At 43.4% G+C, this 20,988-nt stretch overlaps 1 protein-coding gene across 6 annotated transcripts in view; it reads left to right on the top strand.

Moving 5' to 3' along the window:
• LOC308066952 (deubiquitinase DESI2-like) overlaps nucleotides 1-20,988 on the top strand; it is an 84,057-nt gene that overhangs the window by 32,470 nt on the left and 30,599 nt on the right. For 3 of the 6 annotated variants that reach the window (XM_080394957.1, XM_080394958.1, XM_080394956.1), the window contains one exon: nucleotides 6,064-6,159. The exons of 2 other annotated variants lie outside the window; for them this stretch is intronic. In XM_080394957.1, the coding sequence (XP_080251083.1) occupies nucleotides 6,064-6,159 (96 nt within the window). Of the gene's footprint in view, nucleotides 1-6,059; nucleotides 6,160-20,988 lie in introns of all 6 variants that reach the window. One more of the 6 variants, XM_080394959.1, reaches the window with a different exon arrangement.

Genomic DNA, 20,988 nt, shown 5'->3' with positions numbered 1-20,988 from the left:
ATACCTCCTTACATCAGAGCTTTATCTAATCAGCACATGAATCTGTGAGACTTCTTATCTTGCAGCAAAATATAAGGCTACGTCCTAAGAGTGAGGAATTGTTTTAATTGGTAACTTAGTTTTTCAGCAATGAATCTCGAGGTGTCCAGAAAAGCAATGATACAGGAAGAAGAAATGCTGTGGGTTACAAATGATCTCTGATAGTTAGGAATGCTTATCTACAGAAGCAAGTGTCAGATGCTAGAAATGCTGAAGGCATTTCAGCCTGTTCAGTACCTTCATCATGTGGGTCAACAAACGGGTTTAATGCTGTGAGACTACTGATGGATCCACATCTCTGGGAGGTGAAGAACCTGGCACAGCGTAAGCTCTGTTGATAACATGGTTTGCTGAACCTTCAACCATGGATCTATTACTGTGCTTCCCATGTAGTCTTAATTAAACCCACAAGGCACTATCAACCCTCTTGCTGCTCTCTTCAGTATCTTCTGCCAGTGATTGATTTATACTGGATACTGATGCAAGAAAAAACTTTCCTGGATGCTGATTGCTGCCTTGGGGTTTAGAGTGCATGAAGAGCCTCATGTTGCCTTCTAGAGTGAATTATAGGCTTTGCCATAGGTTAGCTTCCCCTAGATACGTGGTGTTCTTCCACACATCTGTTCTTGGATTATCTGTGTGTCTTCCTCTGTTTGGGACTACTTGGAGCAGGAGATTTTATAATTGCCCTGTATTTGTCATTTCCCCCAGTTCTGGATTCTCCTGGTGAATGTGAGAAGTGACAGAAAGAGAGGACCGAGATGTTAAGCATGGGACTAATCTGATAAATCACTGCCTCTGTCATTAACCTGCACTCCTGGGGCAAGAGCCTCAGCAGGCTTCCACTAGTTGCACGAGAGGCAGCCCAGGTCGTGGGTATTTCCAGGCAGGGCTGAGGGGCTTTCTCAGCAAATCACTTATCTAAATAATGGAAGGCTTCATTCAGCTGCCTAAGCACAGACATGGGGGGCCATTTTAGGATATCTGTCTGACCTCTGGCTTCCTCTCAGGAAAGGTCCCAGGTCTCTTCCTTCATGGATCCTCTTTCATAGCTATCAACTTTGTAAAGATGTCTTGAATATTTTAGGGCATTTCAGATGGCATGACATGCCCAGAGGTTCTGACTTAAGTGCTACTTTTGTGCTGGGGGAGGATCAGTAGTAGTTTTGCATTTGACTTCCACTGTCTAGTGTGCTGATGCATCTGGAGTGACAGAGACCTGGTCAAAATCCCTGAGGGACTTGAACAGAACTGCCCCTTCATGCAGGTCTACCATAGAAGCAGACAGCAGGAAACTCTGGATTTGGTTGTTCTGGGTCTCTTGTGTCAAAACATTTAGGTTTTATTTGAAATACTAATCAGAAGAGTGGATGTTTCCAGTGGATCCTAGCTGTTCCAGGAGGGTGTTCAGGCTGGAGCCAGCCTATACTGTTACTCACACATGTTCAGTGGGCCAGAGGACATGTATGTTACATGAAAGGAATCTTTTCTTTACTTTATATGAAAGAAAACCGCTTCATCATGAAGGACTGAGATGGCCTGAGTGACCAGGCTGCTTCCCTGCGAGGCAGCTGGAGGGCTAAATCCTATCTGGAGGATGAGGTGGTTAGAAAGTTGGTCTGTACCCACCTGGACAAATGTCTGAACAGAAAGCACTTGCTCCTCCTGGTAAGCAGAGGCCAACCTTGCTCTTCACTCTTCTTGTTGCTTTGTTTCCGTTCATGGTATTTTTAGCCAGATGTCAGGCTTTGCTGCCCTGACAGGATCTCTTCTGCCCTTTCCTCATTAACTGGCTACCTAACCTGGACAGTCAATTACTTGTGCAGCCTTTTTTCTGTCCCAGCACTAAGCATACACAGGCTAGTACATCTATAGAGTACCACTGTGATGGAGGCATTGTGGTAAGGTGGGAAGGCAGTGCTGGAGGTTTCCAAATCTGTGGAGGCCAGAGCTAATAATGCATGTCCTGAGCTGAAATCCACCCACCATCTGTCTCCAGTTCTAACATTCACTGTTCCTGATTGCAGTGCCTTTTGCCATGCCCTTGTTCACTCTTAATTTTTATAGCTGCTCATTACCCAAGACAACCGACTATCTTCTCTTTGACAGTTCCTTGGGACGTGGAATAGACATATTTTCTGCTGCTGGAGCACTGTGCCTTGTGTGCTTGCTGCTGCAAGGATATTGGGGGCCAGTGCGTTGAGGAATAGGTTGTACTGAAATGAAACAGAACAGATTAATTCCAGCATAAGCCAATAAGAAACGGGGACAAGCTAAATGGGTTTGTTTCAAGCTCACGTATTCTTGGGACCAGAAGAAAGGAAGTATTACAAATCCCTTTTTTTCCCTTATGGGTCTCATAATATAAGCAAAAAAGCTGTGACTTCTGCAGAGCAGAAGCCTCCTGAAGGATAAACAAATGCAAACCACACGGATCCATGAAAATTTCAGTTGTTTTTATTGTCTAGATCAAATTCAATCTGCTCCCATGGGCAGAGTGCTGCTGGCAGGGGACATTGCAGCATGGTAGCCAGAGGCCTTGCCAAAGCCAGGCAAGCAGGCAGGACCCCCTGGGGGGCAAGGGAGGACAGAAAGGTGTTCATCCCAGCACCCCGTTAATTGGATTGGTCATACATCCCCCTGACTGCTGAGCTACTCTTCTGACCCTTGTATTCTGGCAGAGCTATTGGGAGGGAACACTTCATCTGAGAGCTGGATCAGGGGCAAGAGAAAAAGGGGGATGGGGAGGGAGAGACTCCTTGTACTTCTCTCACAGTCTTCAGCCCCACAGGATCAACCAGAACTCGAACTTCTTCAACACTCTTTAAAACACCCTCTACTTCTCAGAGAAAGGCAAGGAATTGGGCAGCAAGCTGGAGTAAAAATGTCATTCTATCTTTCAAATCCACCTCTGCAGTAAAGTTATGCTAGGAGGCTCACATGTCCATCTGTGGCTTTTTAGGCACTGTTTGTAATATGGCATGTTATTGAAATGCTTCAAGGATTCCCTTTGTAATGTGTAATTACTCTGAGAGACACAGTTCAGCGCCTATTGCAGCTGCTGTTTTGGATAATTTTGATACAGTTAAAGCTGTTGCTGGATCAAATGAATTTATGCAGATAGAGATTTTAAAGTTAGCATAAAGAACAATTTAATAGTCTAACACATCAGGTGCTTAAAAATCCTGTACTTGGTACCTCTGAACTTGAATTCTACTTTGCATACCCACAGGACTTTGAAGCATTTTTCCAGCTGTCTGTTACCTCTCCTGAGGTCTCAGAGGTGTCTCATTAAAGCTGATGTTAAAGCCTATTGAATACATGAACATACCTTCTAATGATGCCTCTCATTTAGGTGAGTTGTCACCAGGAATTGGCAGGGATTGCTGCTGCTCTGGTCCCCTGGTGGTTAATATGGTGAAAGCCACCTGGAGAAGTGCAGGATGATACCTTCTGTGCTGGGAGACAAAAGGCAAACTGTCTTGAAAAGGCTGCTGTCTTCCAGGGGCACACCAACCTTGTCACCTTCTTGCCCTTACCAGCTCCCCTCCTTCTGTCCTGCAAAATGCAGCCTCAGCTCCCAGAGCTTACAGATGGGAGGCATCTGTCCTTGGGCTCTCAGTGTTTCCAGCCAGTTAATTATTAATCATCACAATATCCCTTATGTCAAGCATCTGAACTGCCCGTGAAGCATGGAGAACTGCTCTATCACTTGAGTCAGAAAGCTTTTAGTGCCCTGCCACTCATTATTTGTAAAGTTGTTGTTCTGTCAAAGACCTTAAGCATCCAGAAGTGATAGTTACTTCATCTGAGCCCCACACCAGATGAGCTGGTGCTAGCAGGGGCAATAAGTATGTGGACTGGGAAACCAGAAGAGAAAGTTAAGCTTGTATCATGGATCCTGCAACAGAACTGGTGCTGTACCATTGGATATGTTTAGAAGCATAATGCTACTGCAATATAGGTATATTGCCATAATGGACACCCACTAGGAAAAACACCTAAGTATTTAGCTCCCTTGAAAGCCACCTGGGGGGGCTCTTAAATCCCGGAGGGCATAATAAATTTTCTGTGACTGTTGGCTGGCTAGCTGTTTTGCCTCTTTGGGATGCTGCTGCTAACCATTACTCTAGAAACAGACATACACATGAGTCTCTGTGGGGCTCTAGGGCTTGCCTGCTCTCTGTATTCAACTTGTATGCTACTCCAAAAGAGTGAGACTGAGCAGAGACAGACCAGAGACTAGGAATGAAAGAAGAAAATCACTCAGCTTGTATCAAGGCACAACTTTCTTTTGGGAGTATTCAGGCATGAGAACCTGACCCCCGGCTCCTTCTAGCTGGGACTAGTCTAGTGGAAATGGAATGGCACTGACACTTTATTTCTGGCTTATTTTTGATAACGTACATTGAAGCAGATATGAAGCTAAACCAAAATTCTGTCTACTTTCCATTCAACTGTAGGGTGGTTTTCACAAGGAATAAATTTTTCTTCTATCTGCAGAAGAAGCATTTTAAATAATGTCATAATCTTAGGATCACCCAAATAAAAAGAGAGGTCCTGAAGTCTCTCTTAGTAATGTGGCACAAGATACCCTCGCTGAACAATCTCTCAAAGCCTACAGCTGGCACTTGTCGCAGTGGTAGCTCTCACTAAACACTGCCAGCCTCTGTGCCCTTTGCAAAAGTTTTCTGGAGTACTCCAAAGGCTCTCTTCAGTGGGAGCATGTTGCTAATAAGTTGTTGAATCTGACAACTGGAGGCAGTATTATGCTTTCCTGCGGCTGTTTAAAAGCCTACTACGGGAAGCCTTAGGTGATGCAGGTAAGTGAACCCATTAAAACAGGATCATACACATGGCTTAAACTGTGTTCTCTAGGGTCCCTGTGACATAGTTAGGTCCTCAGGTACTTCTGTGTTCTCATCTACCCTTCCTCCTATCCCAGGATGCCTTCATGCATTCGTGCAGAGTGAAAGAAATTCTGGTGGGTCTCACAGGATGCTTTTTTGTGTCAGCAAATTGATGATAGATTGTCACTAATTAGCACAGCTAGGGTCAAGCTCGCTCTTATTTCATTCTCTACTAAGATAGCATGATTGAGACCAACTCTTATTTACATGTAATAATAGACGGGAGATGGGTTTTTTTCTTCCTTTCAGCTCAAACATAACATCGTGTTCAATGATACCACAATGTTTTGTGAAAAGTACAAGTGCTTTGAACATGTGGGAATCAGAAAGCTCTAAACAGATTGTGTAATGCTGCCAACAAAGCATGTCCTTGGACCCTAGCCGAGAACAACCAAACCTTCATTTTGAGTAAAGCACTGGATGTTGAGAAAGACAAATACCAAAGCTTTAGTCCTAGTTGCCATCCCAAGTGCACTTCTAGCAATTCATGTAAATCTCTTTGCCTTGGGCTGTCCCGCCTGTAAGAAGGGAAAGAGTGTTCTTGTTGGGGTGGGAGGAGATGTTTGTGGGATGCTTGGGAGGTTAAAACCCTAACTGCTTTTTGGCATCTGAGGTGTAACTGCCTGGGTTGATGTGACTCCCATAGGCATTTGAGGCAGCAGCAGGGTTTCTGGGCGCTGGGCTGAGGGGTGTCCTGCTGGCAGCACCTGCCTGACCTGTGCCCGGGGTGAGCATATGTCCCATTGCAGCCTCACCCCTTCTGCCTCAGCTGTCCCTGGCTTTCCTGTCAGTCAGGAGGTGGTGGACCCCCTCCTTTCCCTACCAGAGCCTGCCTGGGGAGGGTGCGATGGTTCTGCAAACAGCCCCCACACCTGCTCCTGGCCTCGGCTTTTGCTGCCCTTTGACCGCATGTAGCAGATGAAGTATTTAAAGCAGCTGCTATTTCTGTCACTAGCACCCAGACTTCCTAGGAGAAAACTGCTGGCTTTGTGACAGCTGAAATCTGATTCAGAGGAAGCTTTTACTGCAGCATGTACAAAAGCAAGGGGAGAGTGAAGAAAGGGGGAGGGAAAAACAGCACTCAATTTGCTATTCATTTAATTCTGTCAGGAAGGCCCAAGCAACTCGAGATGACGGCGTGCAAATTGCAGACATGCATGTTGCAGCGTGGTGGATATTGTTCAAGGGATTGAGGATGCAGAAACAGTGGGTAAGAAAACAACGTGGCACGAGGGGGCTGTGTGCTGTGCTTCTTGCCAGGATACGTTAGCTCCCACTGAGCAGTTCTGTGCTCTGGAGCTGGCTGATGGTACTTGCCAGTTTAATGCAGAGGTGACTATCTCAATGTTGTGCTGCCATGGCAGGTGCTGGAACAGGAGGGTGCCCAAAAGGTCTGCTTAGCCTTTTCCACTCCAGCGCATGATCCTTTCTCAGCCTTCACTAGGATTTCTCTGGAGAAGGAAAAGGCTGTTGTTCCCACTGTGCAGCTGAGGCTGCATGCTGGCATGCAGAGAGGCTGGCTCATCTGATTCTAGGACACAAGGAAATGTAATGAAGCTGTGTCAGGGGAAGTTCAGATTGGACATTAGGAAAAAGTTCTTCACTGAGAGAGTGGTTGGTCACTGGAACAGGCTTCCCAGGGAAGTGGTCATGGCCTGTCGGAGTTCCAGTGTCTGAACAATGCTCTTAGTCATTATGGTTTAATTTTAGGTAGTCCTGTGAGCAGCAGGCAGTTGGGCTTGATGATCCTTGTAGGTCCCTTCCAAATACTGATATTGAGATATTCTATGACTAGGTGCCTTGTTGCTGTGCTGTCTCTTAGGTTTTGATGTGGAGTTATGTTTGTTATTCCTCTTCTCCAGCTGTGGCTGCTGGAAATGCTCTGATTTCTTTTTAAGGACTGTGGTATCTTTTTCAAAGCAAAGAGTTTTATTGAGGCTTCCCAATTTACCTGTGCTCCCCTTTGATGGAGTTCATATAGCTTCCAGCACTGGAGGGAACTGTGGGTCAGAAGAACTCTTTCAGTGCTCGGCCTTTTTAAAGTCGAGGTGCAGGCTTTCTGTTGCTATCACGATTTCCAATTTGAAAGAAAGCTCCTAGGATTTCTTGTCATATTGTGGTGCCAACAGGATCAGAGATGGTTCTTCCCAAACCAATTAATTTACAGAGAAGCTTTGGTAATATAATTCAAAAGGCTTTCTGCAAAGATGTCACTTAGTAAACAGGGGTAGATGACCTAGAGCATGGAAGATTAATACCCCTCTTGTTTCCCATGACCTAGTACGAGCCTTGGACTGAGGTGGGAAGAGGTAAGGAGAAACAGTCCTAGTTCTGCTCAGTGACTTGACGACAGGATTGCATGTATGTTAATCTACCAGAATTTATCCTCTGCTTTAGAAATTAAAATGATTGCTCTGGACTAGCCTGAAAGCTTTATTCTAGCTAGTTTACTTAGGTTCTAGTTTAATTTGATGGCCAGTAGATTTGAAAATCTTCTTGTTTTTTACTTGGGACTTGTCAAAATAAAGTGCTACCTAAGATTTTGGGGGGATAGGAACACCGTTATGTTACACACTAGGGTTACAGGAGGTGATGTGGTTAAACACAGCATGCACATATGTGCTCTGGGGACAGCTTGACAGACTGCAGGCTTTTGGAAAGAACTAGTCTAGCAAAGGAGGGGGGGAAGCATCTGTCAGTAAATAGATGGATAAAGATGCTCTGTGCTGCTTTTAAGAAGCACCAATCATCTTTATAACTTTGACAGGTGGTAGGAGGGCAGGAGGGGAGGAAGAGAATTGTGTGGGTGGTAAAGAAATTAATCCTAATGAATTGGAAGAGTAAATCCACAGCAGGCAGAAAGCTTCAGATTTCTGCCCTGCTGGATATGGATAAATGCAAGAGAATCCCTTTTGCACGCAAGAGCTAATTGGGTAATTACAATGGAATCTCAAAACCTTTGCTTAAACTGTATCCTGACTATCAAAGCGTGAAGCAGATTCTCTTCCAATGGTTTGAAAGGCTTGCCCAGCATCTTTCAAGTGGGTGTTTGAAATAGCTTCCCTTTTTATTTTGCTGCCTTTTCTGGGAAATAAAACCTCTGTTACTTTATTATTACTTTTTTTTCAAATCACTGTGCTATAATGGGAGAACTAATTTCCAAGGCTTCCTTTCAATGTTTTCATTCTTCACACAGAAGAACACACAAACATAAGAATGGCCAAACTGGCTCAGACCAAGGGTCCAAGTCCAACAGTCCAATATCTCATCCGATATTATTATTCTTTTCTCAATGCCTGTTTGTGGCCACTATGGGAGACGGAGCATCATGAACATGTATGACACTTCCCTCTAACACTTCCACAGCTTCCAAACAGTTTCAGCTCTGGAGCTTCTCTGGGCTTGACCTCTCTTTGCTAATCCTCAATGGCCCATTCTTTTATTCAGTTCTAAACCAATGTAACCTTTTGTATCAGCATCCCTTGCCAGGGAGTTTGCAGATCTACTACCTAGTGGTGAAAAGCCAAGGGGTTTTTTTCCTCTCCTTTTTTTTATTTTTTTATAGGTTTTATATCTGACAGAATAGAATCATAGAATCATTTAGGTTGGAAAAGACCTTTAAGATCATCAAGTCCAACCGTTTATCCAGGACTGCCAAGTGCACCACTAAGCCATGTCCCTAAGCACCAACAGTCAATTCCTACCTACTCTTTTCATACCACCTGAAGAACCCCACCATATCTCTTTGTTTTGTGACTAGTTGCATCTTTAAAGACATTTTCTGAAGTATGTAATCAAAAACATTTTTTGAATGTTAACTATGCCAATGAGATCACCAATTTCTCCAAAGAATACCAAGAAATGGGTGTCACAGGACCTCACAGAAGTCATGTTGACCCTTGCCCAAAAGATCATATTTATTGTCCGTTAATGCTATGTTTTGTTACTGCTTCTCCTGATTAACCTAGTCTAGATGCCAGGCTTGAAAACTTGTAATTCCTTGGCCCACGTGTGGACCTCAGTTTGGAGATCAGCATCACAGTTGCTACCTTCTGGTGCTCAGGTCCCAGAGACTTTTTACATGAGAGGCCTGCCCATGATTATTAGTAATTTAGCTATTCTGTCCCTGTGATTCCTCTGTTACTCTTGGGTAAGTGTTGTTCTGCCCCTGGGATCCTCCAGGGCCAATTCTGTCTGTCTGTATCCTACAGTCATCCATGTCAACTTCAAATGGAGCCTCTTTTGATTTCCTCATTCTTCCTACTCCTTCTACAAAAATTAAAGTGGGAAGTTCAGGCAGAGGAATCTCGCCAGGTTTTCTTTTGGTGGAAACAGGAAAGCTCTGATGCAAAGATTTAATTTATTTTCTCTGAAACAGCTTTGCTATCACTTGGCCCTACAGACTTTTCTTTTCTGACATGTTGGAGGAAGGATTGAAGAAATAGCTAAACATTACTGGAGAGGCTATCATTTTCTTTAGGTCTATCTAGAAGCTAAAAGTAACAGTGTTTTCATCTGGTTTTGAAAGCACAGGGTCCTGAGACAATTTGGGTGAGGAATGATTAGTAACAGTGCTCTCTTCTGGATACCTTGGGGTCTTCCCACCCCTAATTGGTGGGTTCGTGTTGTCTAAATCTTTTATGCAACTGTGCTTGAACTAAGGCTAGAGTGCTACAACGCCAAACAGTTCTACACTCTGAAGAAAACAGAGCATCTGGGTGCTTCCAAAAGCCTGGGTGTTCTTAAGGCTTTACAACCCAAGACTGATTCCTGTTTACTTCAACCATCTTCCAAAGGCTTACTTGTGACATGAAGCATGTTATTCTCCATCCCATCTTTCCGCTGAACGTAGTTGGTATTCCTTCTCTTGGAAGGAGTGTTTTTCTTTAGAACTGGCATCAACACAACGATTCAGCATCAAGCTGGTCTTGCTCACATCCGTTGTGTATTGCCATCTGATCAAACAGATGAAAAAGAGCCTGTGCCTTGCTAGGACTGAGTTGGAAGGGACAGCAAAGAAGGTATTTATGAGCATGGATGCACAAACCCCATTGGTATTAGTGTTCAAGTGAGGTAGAAACCATGGCTACATCATTACACAAAATAGAAGCAAAGCTCATGTCACAGTGTGTGTGGGTTTTAATGGAGAAAGGAAAAAGATGCATTGGTGGCTAGTACTTATCCAACACTGGTTTCATGTTTGGTTACCTGGAAGGTGCTGCTGCTGAAGGGTATCAAACCAAGTTGTGTATTTACTGTCATTGTTCACAGTGTACAAATGCACCTTGGAGGATAAAGTAAGCTGGGAGAGAGTTAAAAAGTTGGCATCTTCTGTAATTTACTTTCTGAAGGAGGCTGTCCTCTGAACAGGCTAACTATTGTCACAGAAAGCATAGGCATTTCTAGGGATTCAGTAGCATCCCTTTGCAAGTGGCCATGTTCTGGAAAAGGATGGTTAGAGAAAATTGTTCCCATAAGGAGACTTGCTAAGGATGTATCTATAGTGCTGAACCTTTGGTGCAATACTGGGCTTGCTTCTGGGCTCGATTACTAAAATGGCATATGTGAAAGGTGACTGATGGTCAGTCTATCCATGGCTGGCTTCGTACACACTCTTGGGTACATTTGCTTATTGCTAGCAGCACGCCTCATGTAAACCAGAATGTTAAAATGCTGCTGTTCTCTAAGACTTCATTGTATACATACAGACTGTATTTATGTTTGCACATGTGACGCATAAGCAAATATATCCTGGAAGTTTTATCTATGTTCTGTGGAATGAGGTAATGCTTTCCTGCTTACAGCATGCTGGTGTTTGCCTTGTTCTGCTGTTAATGAATTATTTGTGGTACCAACTATGAGCCTCAGCTGTGAACTGGGTTTCCACCATATTTCATGAAGACACGGTATAAATGGCAACAAGAGAGAGAGTCCTGGCTCCACAGAAATGATGAGTTACTTTTCATTTGGATCTGATAAGATGCATGCACACAGCGGTTGGTTTATTAACTCCATCTGGAAAACCTAACCCCTTCCAAGATGAAATCTCCCACTGATGCAGACATTCCTTTAGTCAAAATGCCCAGTCAAATACAAATTTGTTCCCTCTATGAATTTTTATACTGACTAATTTTTTTTAATCCCTTTCTGTTGTTTTCCAGTAAGAGAGTCTGAGCGAGATTTTTGAGGTGTTAAAGGGAAGCACAGTACAATGAATTATATAAACGCTACTGAACTTGTACTTCATAGAGCAAACAAAAGTTTCACATTAAGATGAAATATATCAAGCTGGGCTGCTGATCTTAGCTGTTCGATTAATCTGTTTACCTCTTGCATGCATCCATCTAACCTGGGAGAAGGCAGATATATCGAGTGGGAGCTGAATGGTCTCAGACCTCTGCATTCATCACTTGCATGACTTTCATTGGTGGAGTGTTGAGATACTTTCCTGTTATATAGGAAAAGAAATCTTTCTTTTATCTTGGTCTGCAGGATAATTAGCTTAATTTATAGGTTTATGACCATTTGTATTCCCTAGTTTGCATGAATGAACTTAAAGTTACACAGCTCAGGAAAACTGAGATCCACATCTGTTGTACAACACCTTTCATGTCTTGTGGGAGTTGTGTCTGTATCTAAGCTGAGCCCAATTGTATGGAGTTCTGGTTTTGTTCTCCTTCCCTACAGATCAGCCTGGAAAGAATGTGGTCACTTTCTCTGGGATGCATTTTTGGGTGAATATGGAATATGACTTATCTGTGTAGTGTCCCATTAAGAGTACAGGCTCTTATTTTTGGTACTAATCAAAATGAGGGTGTGGTTGGAGTGTTCTTCTTCAGCCCTAGAAACAAGTTACAACCTGCTTTTGAGAAAGGTGGTGGGCCTTTGCCAGCTAGGGCTGAATGAGGCCTTGGTTTCCTACAATAGCTATCTGCGTACCTAGAACCTTCTTGCAAGGGCCAGACTAGGAGGATAGTTTAATCTGAGAGCAGATGTCTTTGATATTAGAGGATGTTGTGAGCCAGGTGAGATATTTACAGTGCTTACTACTTTCTCCTACATTCACCTGGCCACAGTTCAGGTTAGATGTCTATTCTGTGTGCAGGAGATTTTTTTGGCAGGTCTCTGAGGGATCTGGCAGACAATACCATTTGCATGCCATGGTACAAATATACAACCATTTATCTTTCCACTAAAATAAATAGGAGCCGGATATAGTTGCAGTATCTAACAGATTATGTTTTTATACAAATAAATACAAATGGTGGGGATGAAGGGGAAGGAATATTGCCAGTGAAACCTGCTACATAAGGCAGATTCTCCTCCTTGATCTTACTGAAGTATTTCCTTATCTTCCCTCTTCCCCTTCAATCCCTGATCTCACTGGGTATGTTTCAGATGTGGAGATACCATTAAGATGCATGTCCATGAAGAAACCAGTTGGCTGAATCACTAGGGTCATTTCAGGTCTGTCTCTAGACGTATGCAACACACAGTGGACTAGCACAGAAGATTTGCTTTAGCACAGGTGTAAAATTATTACTGTGCTCAGCAGAAGGGAAATATTTAGGGCAGCCCGAATGCTAGTCCAACACATGCTGTGCTGTTTAGGAGGTGGAGGCAGGGAGAAGAAAGAAAGAATAACTTAAGTGTTTTCCAAAGAACCTGTACTGGCATGTCTGTGCCTCTCCCTGTGCAAGGGTGTGTGTGACTCTTGAGAGAAGCAAGCACGGAGGCTGTCCCTTTGAAGGAACAAACACCCACATTTTAATCTGAAATGTTTTTCACCCAAAACAGTATCTTCATAGTACTGAATGCTGATGATTTGTTGCCAGGCACTGCTGCTAATCGTCATCTCTGTCTTTCAGCGAGGAATGGCTATTAAATGGTGTTGCTGAGCTGCATGTCCAATGCTGCTCATTAAATAAAGGCAGTGGGAATCCTTGCGGGGGTGGGGAGGAGAAAAATAATCTCCTGTAACCCCCCGAAAATCCAGAACAGAGCACATGACATCAGAGTCATTAGGATACTCCTACAGCTTTTTATTTTTTTTCCCAGCCGTCATGGCATGCTGTACATATTAATCATTCTGTTATATCTTCATATGGGGGGGGCAAAAGTATCCTTAAAGCAGTTTGTCAGCATCCACTAGCTAAATGCCAGCAATCAGAAATGATTACTCATTTCCAAAACTGAGTGGTTAGTGTCTTTGGTCACTTTAAACAGTGCTAAAATCACTCAGCATAGAAGCCCTTGGGCCATGAGTTATAAACAAATTTCTATCTGAGCTTCCCTAGTCACTGTTTGTATATCGGTTTTGTGCTTTGTAGAAGATAATTATCCAACAACCCTGTTTGGCATTGGGCTAGGTTGTACACAGTTCCCTAGTTCCCTTCTCAAGGAAATATTCCTTGCTCTACTCATGTTTTTTTTTCATTTTTTTTTCCCCTTCAGACCAGCAGAAACAGGGTTTTGGGGGTAACGTGTATTTGAATCTCATTGGTACAACAGCATTTTATCATTGTTATGTTCAGGTTCCTTGCTCTCTTTTTTATCCCTTAAATTCTAATCGGGAGACATCACTGCAATGCGATTCTTTGGTAATTGTGCTGGAACAGCAGAGACAGAGTATATGACTATGGCAAAAAGGCACCTATATCCTTTTTCTTGTAGGAAAAAATAATGCAGAGAGATGAGACGCTGTATGAAATTGGCACTGTATTTGAAGAGTTTTGTTCAAGACAAGACAAAGCACTCTAGGGAAACAGGACAAGTCACTAGCTGTAGGAATCCATATTTCCCAGTATTTTTCTAAGCTAAGCTGGTTAGGCACACTGCCAGTCAGGCATGACCCCTGGAACCTCTCCAGGCAAAAAAAAAAAAAAAAAAAAAAAATCTCAGCTCACATTGTGAAAGGGTTTTCCCCATCCATGCTGGTGAAGAGATTCCCTTCTCAGAAGCGTAGAGATAAATATTGATTTTTAATTTGTTTTTTCTTTTTTCAATAGCAAACTAATGTTAATGGCACACAGTCAACTGTCACGGGTACCATGAGGTATTTTTGAACATGTGCCACCAAAGCCAGCATGAAATATAGATTCCTTAGGTGCAAACAGCCCCCACTCTGCTCTTTTCTGATGCTGCTGTTGTTGGCTCACAGGACCAGCACAACTGTTTTTGGCAAGTGAGTGGGAATGAGATGGTGTGAGAATTTACATGCCTGTATGATGTGTCAGTGCTGGACTGGATTTTGGCCTTACGTAGCACTTGCACAGAGAGGAGATCCGGGGAGTGTTACTTTCTTTTTTGTTTCCTGTGGGGATTTGCTTGTGGGGGAGGTGTAACTCCTGGTTATGAGGTGCTATTGCTGCCATTGGGAACCCCAGGGTGAGGTCTATGTCTGTAGACTTCTAGCAGCAAACAATCAGTGTTGGAAAGGAGAGCAGGCGTCCCCATCTCTGCTGGGGACTGTCACTATCCAAGCATGGAGCCCACCTGTTTTAGCTACAGTGGGGTGGGAAGGTCTTCCTTTTAGCTTACTGATGTTGATGGTGTTAAACACTTCAGCAGAAAGAGGAATTTGAAGAAGAATTTGGAGAACCACAGTTTTGAGTTTGAATGTAGTATCATGCTGTTGAAACTTTAGTTTTGACCTGGTCTGAAGTAAAACTGTAGTATGTCCATAGCAGAGCATGAAATAGGAACCTCTCAAGTCCTTGTTTGACATCCTAGCTATGGGACTATCCTTCATTCGTTTGTCTATGGATGTTTGAATATGCTTCCACCTCCTGTTTAAACCTAAGATTTTTTCTCTGCTTTCTTTTGGGCAGTAATTTTCTTTAAGATCTGTGTGCTTCTCATTTTTTGGGGTGTTTTTTTCCCCCTACTGAAGATGTCAGCTTTTGTCTGACAAATGTGAGCCTACTAGCCTGCAGATTACTTTGAAGTAGTTTGGTGTCTCCCTTGGGTCTCTGCACAACAGGTTGAAAACAATATGTTATTGTGCTCTGCATTAATGGGATGGAACAAAAGGAACTATTTATTGTATTGCCTGTGGTGTTCTTGGTCTTTGTGTGATATCATAAAGGGTCTTCTTACCTCTTTGTGATGGCTGTAATTACAATGACTTTGTTGTTATCTCAGTCTTCTCCAAGTAGTTATCCATGTAGGAACCAGGCAGAAGTCAAAAGTTGTTTTAACTAGTTTCTTATATTTTTTTGGTATAAAGAGAGTAGATGTCCCTGCCTTGTGTATCTAGCAGGCTGTTGTCCTTGGTGAAAACAACACAAATATGAGTACAGCGTTGCCAATAAGTGGTTTGACTTTTATGGATAGAACTCCTCAGGAGACAGTTCAAGCTGAAAAAATCACAGCTGAAATTTTGAAAAACCTCCTCCATATTTTTCTTCTCTAATTGTGTTTGTCAAACAGGATGCTAGTTTTTCAGTAGGTTGTAGTGTCTTTGGCAAAGTAAGCCACTGTGATATCCCCTTTCAGAAAAGGAGCTGTGATGGATCAGCCTCACTACTTCTCACTTCAACAAACCTCATGATAGTCCTATAGGTCACTTCTTTTTGGTGGGCAATATGGAAGTGTTGTTGGATTGTTGACCTTTGAGCCAGGATGTTGAGCTCATCTCTGCTTCCCGTGTCTTCATAGACATAGCACAAGCTACATGCTGGTAGTTTCTTTCCCTACATTTGAAATGAAGAATGTCTTCCTGCTTAACACAAATGTTTTGAGGCTTAGCAATTTAATGCTTGTAAAGTATTTTGATATCCTAGGAAAATTGCAAAGTGGAGCAGAGTATCAGAATCACCTGACCCAAGACCATAAAAAAACCAAATCCAGACAACCTTTCAGTATATCTTTAAATTTATAGAAGGTATATACCTCAATAGTTGCCTCTTCTGCCATGCACAGGAACAATCGTCAGCCTCATGATTTCTAGGGTAGCAATTCCTGAGGTTTACTTCTCCAGGGACAGGCAAAGAGCCAGATGCTGCTGCTGATGAACCTGCTCTCTCTCTCCCCTTGCTTTATTTCTTTTTGTTGTTTTGTTGGTTATTTTTTAATCCTTTCATCTTTACAGAAATTTCTAGCTTTGAGTCAAGCTTGATTCCTAATTCCTTCCACTTGGTAACCATCTCTGAATTTTTCTCCCCATTCCTGTTCTACCTCAGCACAGTATGCCTTCAGGTGGCATCACTTATGAATGTTCCAGCCAAAAAAAAGATGAAAGCAGCCTGCATGCAGCCAATCAAAATTTTCAAGGTCATGTGCCTGACAATAGGGGCTTTATCATTAGTCTATTACATCCCATTCCTCGGGATGGTCACAGCCTGGCATTTTGGAGGTGATTCTCCCTTGCCCAATGTTGTGGTTTAACCCCAGCCAGCAACCACATAGCTGCTGCTCACTTACTCCCCCTACCCCCGTAGTGGGATGGGGAGGAGAACCAGGGAAAAGGGTAGAACTCATGGGTTGAGATAAAAAAACATTTAGTAATTGAAATAAAATAAAATAATAATGATACTAATAACAAATGTAATGAAAAGGAGAGAGAGGCAGAGAGGAATAAAATCCAAAGGGAAAAAGCCCTGAGTGATGCACAACACAATTGCTCACCATCCGCTGACCGACGCCCAGTCCTGAGCAGCAATCTGCCCACCCTGGCCAACCCCTCCTAGTTTATATACTCAGCATGATGTTCTATGGCATAGAATATCCTTTTGCCTCATCTGGGTGAGCTGTCCTGGTGGCGTCCCCTCCCAATTTCTTGTGCCCCTCCAGCCCTCTCATTGGCAGGGTCTAAACAATTGGAAAGACCTTGACTTGTATAAACATCACTCAGCAACAACTGGAAACATCAGTGTGCTGTCAACATTATTCTCATACTAAACCTAAAACGCAGCATTGTACCAGCTACTGAGAAGAAAATTAACTGTGTCCTGGCCAAAACTAGGACCACTGACTAGATGTGGTTTGGAGAAAAGACAGACTGACCTTGGCAGGTAAGCAAGCCTTGTGGATCACCTGGCAGGTCTGAGTAACTGTCAGAGGATAACTGAGAGAAACACTGTTCAGGGAGAAGAGCAGACACTCCACCCCCTGTTAACAGGATGAGCACAGACTTTTTGTCTTTTTGTCATAAATATTATTTTTCTCTCCCAAAGGCCTTGACAGCTGTGCCTATGAACTGGATCCTGCTGAGCAATACTTCGTTCCTCAATTACTTACGAATGGAGATAGCATAGTGGAGGGTGTTTCACACTACTGTGTTTTGAGCTATGCTATAGCTTGAAAGACATTAGTGTTTTGGATGTTTTCATTAGAAACCCAAGAAGAGTTCCCAAGAAATCTGCCTTAGTGGTTGGGCATTGAGTGTTGGTCCATCTGAGCTAGCCAAAAAAGTCTGTATTGGTGTTTGGCCAGGCAGAAACACTCCAAGAGAGAGCAAGCCAATAAGGAAGAATCAGTGTCATATTAGCATTTTGCTACTATGGGAGAGAAATTCAGGAACATGAGCAAGGATCTAGATGAGCTCTTGGCAGAAAAGTCTTAACTGCCAATGTATCTGATGGCATGGATCTCCCAGTCTCTTCTGCTGAAGCTGTTTGGTTGTCCATACATCACTTTAATGGAGAAGATACACTTGGCGATTAGGGTGTCCATCTTAGATTTGAAAGGCTGAAGTTCAGATCCCTGCTACCAGTCTGCCAAAGCAGAGAGACGAACTGTGTTTTTCAGCACTCTGGGGCCTGCTACAGCTGTTGGGCAATGAGCCATTCTGTGAGGGCTTGGGGTGCCTGTTGTCTGCAGCCTGGTTTTCTGAACTAAGGCAGTTGCTTTGGCCTGGGCAAGACTGATTTGCAGACTGGAGAACATTTTCAAAGGATGCACTAAGTGTCTGTTTTCCCTCTGTAATGCTGGACGTCGGGATAGGGCTGGTCTCTTCTTTGGAGAAAAAGCCCTGTAGAGTCCCACGGTAGACGACAAGGATCCTTACCAAGGAGAAGGAGGTGTTAATGTTTCTTGGTCTGAGCAGGGCCTAGCCACAGCATTGCTCCACATCTGAGAAATCATTTAACAGCCCTATTTATCATTACAGTTCTAAGTTACACCTTTCCTGCAAGATGAAGGACAGAGATCCCTGAGGCCATATTGTTGACCCTGCCAGGCATGTCTGGGCCAAGCTAGTTCCAGAGCCAAAGCATCTGCAATCTGCTTCAGATACCTTACACACCAGTTCACCAGGAGGTATTTATCTCCCTGCATTTTTTTTCAAGTCACCTGAATCCTTTTTGGCAGGAAGCCTGCTTCCTGACATGCACTGAAGACTGGGCTGAGGGCTCACAATGCAGGTGGGTGTGCAGGGACTGAAATGTGCTCCACTGAGGATGTTAACAGCCTCCTAGACATTAGGAAAACATTTTGGACCATTGAACATTTGTCCTACACAGGCACACTAAGGCCTTCTTGATATTTGGCTTTCAGTCACACAAATGTTTTCTTGTGCTTTCTTACTGCCAGGAAAGTTCTAAACACTTAGCCAAAGTCTCCCTTTTTTTTTTAAGCGGAGTATGTTGCTCTTCCTTCAATCCTTTTGTATCGTTCTTAAAAATTCTCCCATAATTCACGTCAGCCCTTCAAATGTTTGCAAATTTGTCATCTTTAGTCATTGCTTTGCCAAGCTATTAACTCTTCTGAATTAATTCAAAGTCAGTCTCGCCATTTCCCTGATCATTTTGCTGCTGTTCTTTTTGAATATCTCTCAATTTGTCATTATGAATGCATCTAAGGCAAAGGCGTTATTGCTTTACTGAGTTCATAACACACCCAAGTTTCTCAGGCACGTCCCTGAGAAAATACACTTCAGTGCAATCCTGCAAAGGGATGCTTTTTTTTCTGGCTTCATGTACTTGAGATTAAGACTGTGCATGACAGTTGTCAAAACTAAGGAGATACAGCATGAGAAGTGGTGTGTAACAGCACAGATAGTCCTTCTGCAGGGCTGCTTATGGGACCATTGTCTGGGACAGGCTTGTGGTGCTGGCACGTGCTGCACCCACCTCCAGCAACTCCCCTCAGTGATTTCTGTTTGGTGTCCCTAGTCCCACCCTGGCCCCTTCAGCTGACTCCTTCAGGCATGGTCAGGACGGAGATTAAGGGAAGCAGGTGGAAGCTGGAAAAATGGCATATTGCTTCTCATATGGCACACACAATCTACTACAAACACCATGTTGTGTACACAGGCACCCAAGCTGGGCCATTAGTGTCATGACTGGTGTGACAGACCCTTGGGCTGGTGGATTAACTTCTGCTGGCTTCTGTGTGAACTTGCAAGTAGAAGAGAAAGGGATGTTCATTCTGCAGGGACAGAAAGCAGTTGTTCAGTTTAGGCAGCTAGTTGCCCTGTCTTTCCATTGGTAAGGCATATTCCCACTCAAGCTCTGAACCATAGGTCGGATGAGATTCACTGTCCCCGGAAGAGTCAATTGTACTTAATGCAGAGCGTGCTGGACCAGCTGTAGACAGCAGTCTACAAATGTGTATGGCTTGAGGCAAAAGATAACATAGTGGTAAACTTCCTCCCAGATGTGGCTGCAGGAAGGAAGCTCTGCTCAGGACAGTGCCTGTCATCAGTGCAACCGGGCAGAAAGTAGAACAGTAATGGAGAAAGCAGAAAATTATAAGAGTGTTCAAGTAATACCAGTACATTGAGCCAGGACTTGTAGGATGAAGCTGTAAGTGGAAACACTGAAAGTATCCCATTCTCGCAGCTAAACCTTGTTTATGATTTTTAATTAAGAATATCCTGAATACACCCAAAAGTTAACTGCTGAAATGCATAGTTTCCTTTCTGCAGTATGATTAATATTTTTTCTGGCCTGCTGTTCTTCCATTAAAATCACATTGCGTCACAACATTGAAACATAAGTAGATTTCAAACTCTCCCTCAGCATCATCATCAGTTTTTAATTCACACACAGCATTTTAGAAGCCACTGAAATAAGCTCTTTATGCTTCATGATTGCAAAGATTTTAGTGTTGGCTTATGCATCAGGCAATTTAGAAGCATATTATAATGTCTGAAAAGCCATGACAACCTCCAAAGGAATTTATCCTGAAGAGACAGCTAAGGAATGTATTTAGCACAACCTGAGAGGAGAATATTCTTTGCAGAGCAGAACCTGGCTGAAATATAAGAGCCGCTGAGACATAGTTGGCGGTTGCTGTCCTACAGGGGCTTGGCCTGCTGTTCCTCTGAAGGACGCAGTTGATCATCTTGCCGTGTGTCTCTTCTCTTAGCATTTGTGGGTTTGCATGAGGGAATGAGGAAATATGTTTAGCAGTATGAATTGTAAATTTCAGGTGGTCATTTTCCAGGAAATTCCTGGTCTATTAGAGTATATTAACCTGAAGGGTGAGGAACTGTCCTCTGTAGAAGCTCCTTCCATTCAAAACGCCCCAGAGCAGAGTCAGTTGTATGCCAAGAGGTCATTGTCTCTTTCTTTTTTTCTGGAATGTGACTGCTTCTCAAGATGCCTGTTCTTTGAGCCAGTTGTCCTGTCCCAGTTCAAATCTGAAGTGTCCTAGTCCGGTTCTGAATTGGGGTCCTTGTAGCCCCTGTATCCCTGATTTGTTAGAGCTACGTCAAGCCTTCTGGCTGCACTGAGGCAAGCTGCAGGTTTCTCAGTACTTGGATGCTCTCCTGGAAGAAAACCTGCAGTTCCTCAAACTTTGATCAGTTCTGCCAGTTGGGTGGTTTGCAAATAGGCCAACGCCCACACTCTGGGAACTGTTTTTCTTGGAAGTTGCAAGTTATTGCCTATTGGAACTGGAGGCTGAGCCTGTTTGTAAACAGAGACTACTTACTGCAGTATTTTGTTTCCTTAACACTATCTGGCAATTTAAGTGAAAGTTAGCATACCTGACTAAAGCAGGGGCTTTTGGCTAATTGGATTTGGAGTGACTTGATGGGCTTCCACACCCTGGTCCAGTACTTGCAGATCAATAGCTCTTGCCAACAGTGAAG

The sequence above is a fragment of the Falco punctatus genome (assembly GCF_963210335.1).
Source record: "Falco punctatus genome assembly, chromosome: 7".
NCBI lineage: Eukaryota > Metazoa > Chordata > Aves > Falconiformes > Falconidae > Falco > Falco punctatus.
The sequence above is the reverse complement of the archived record's forward strand: the minus strand, read 5'-3'. Positions and strand labels throughout refer to the sequence as shown.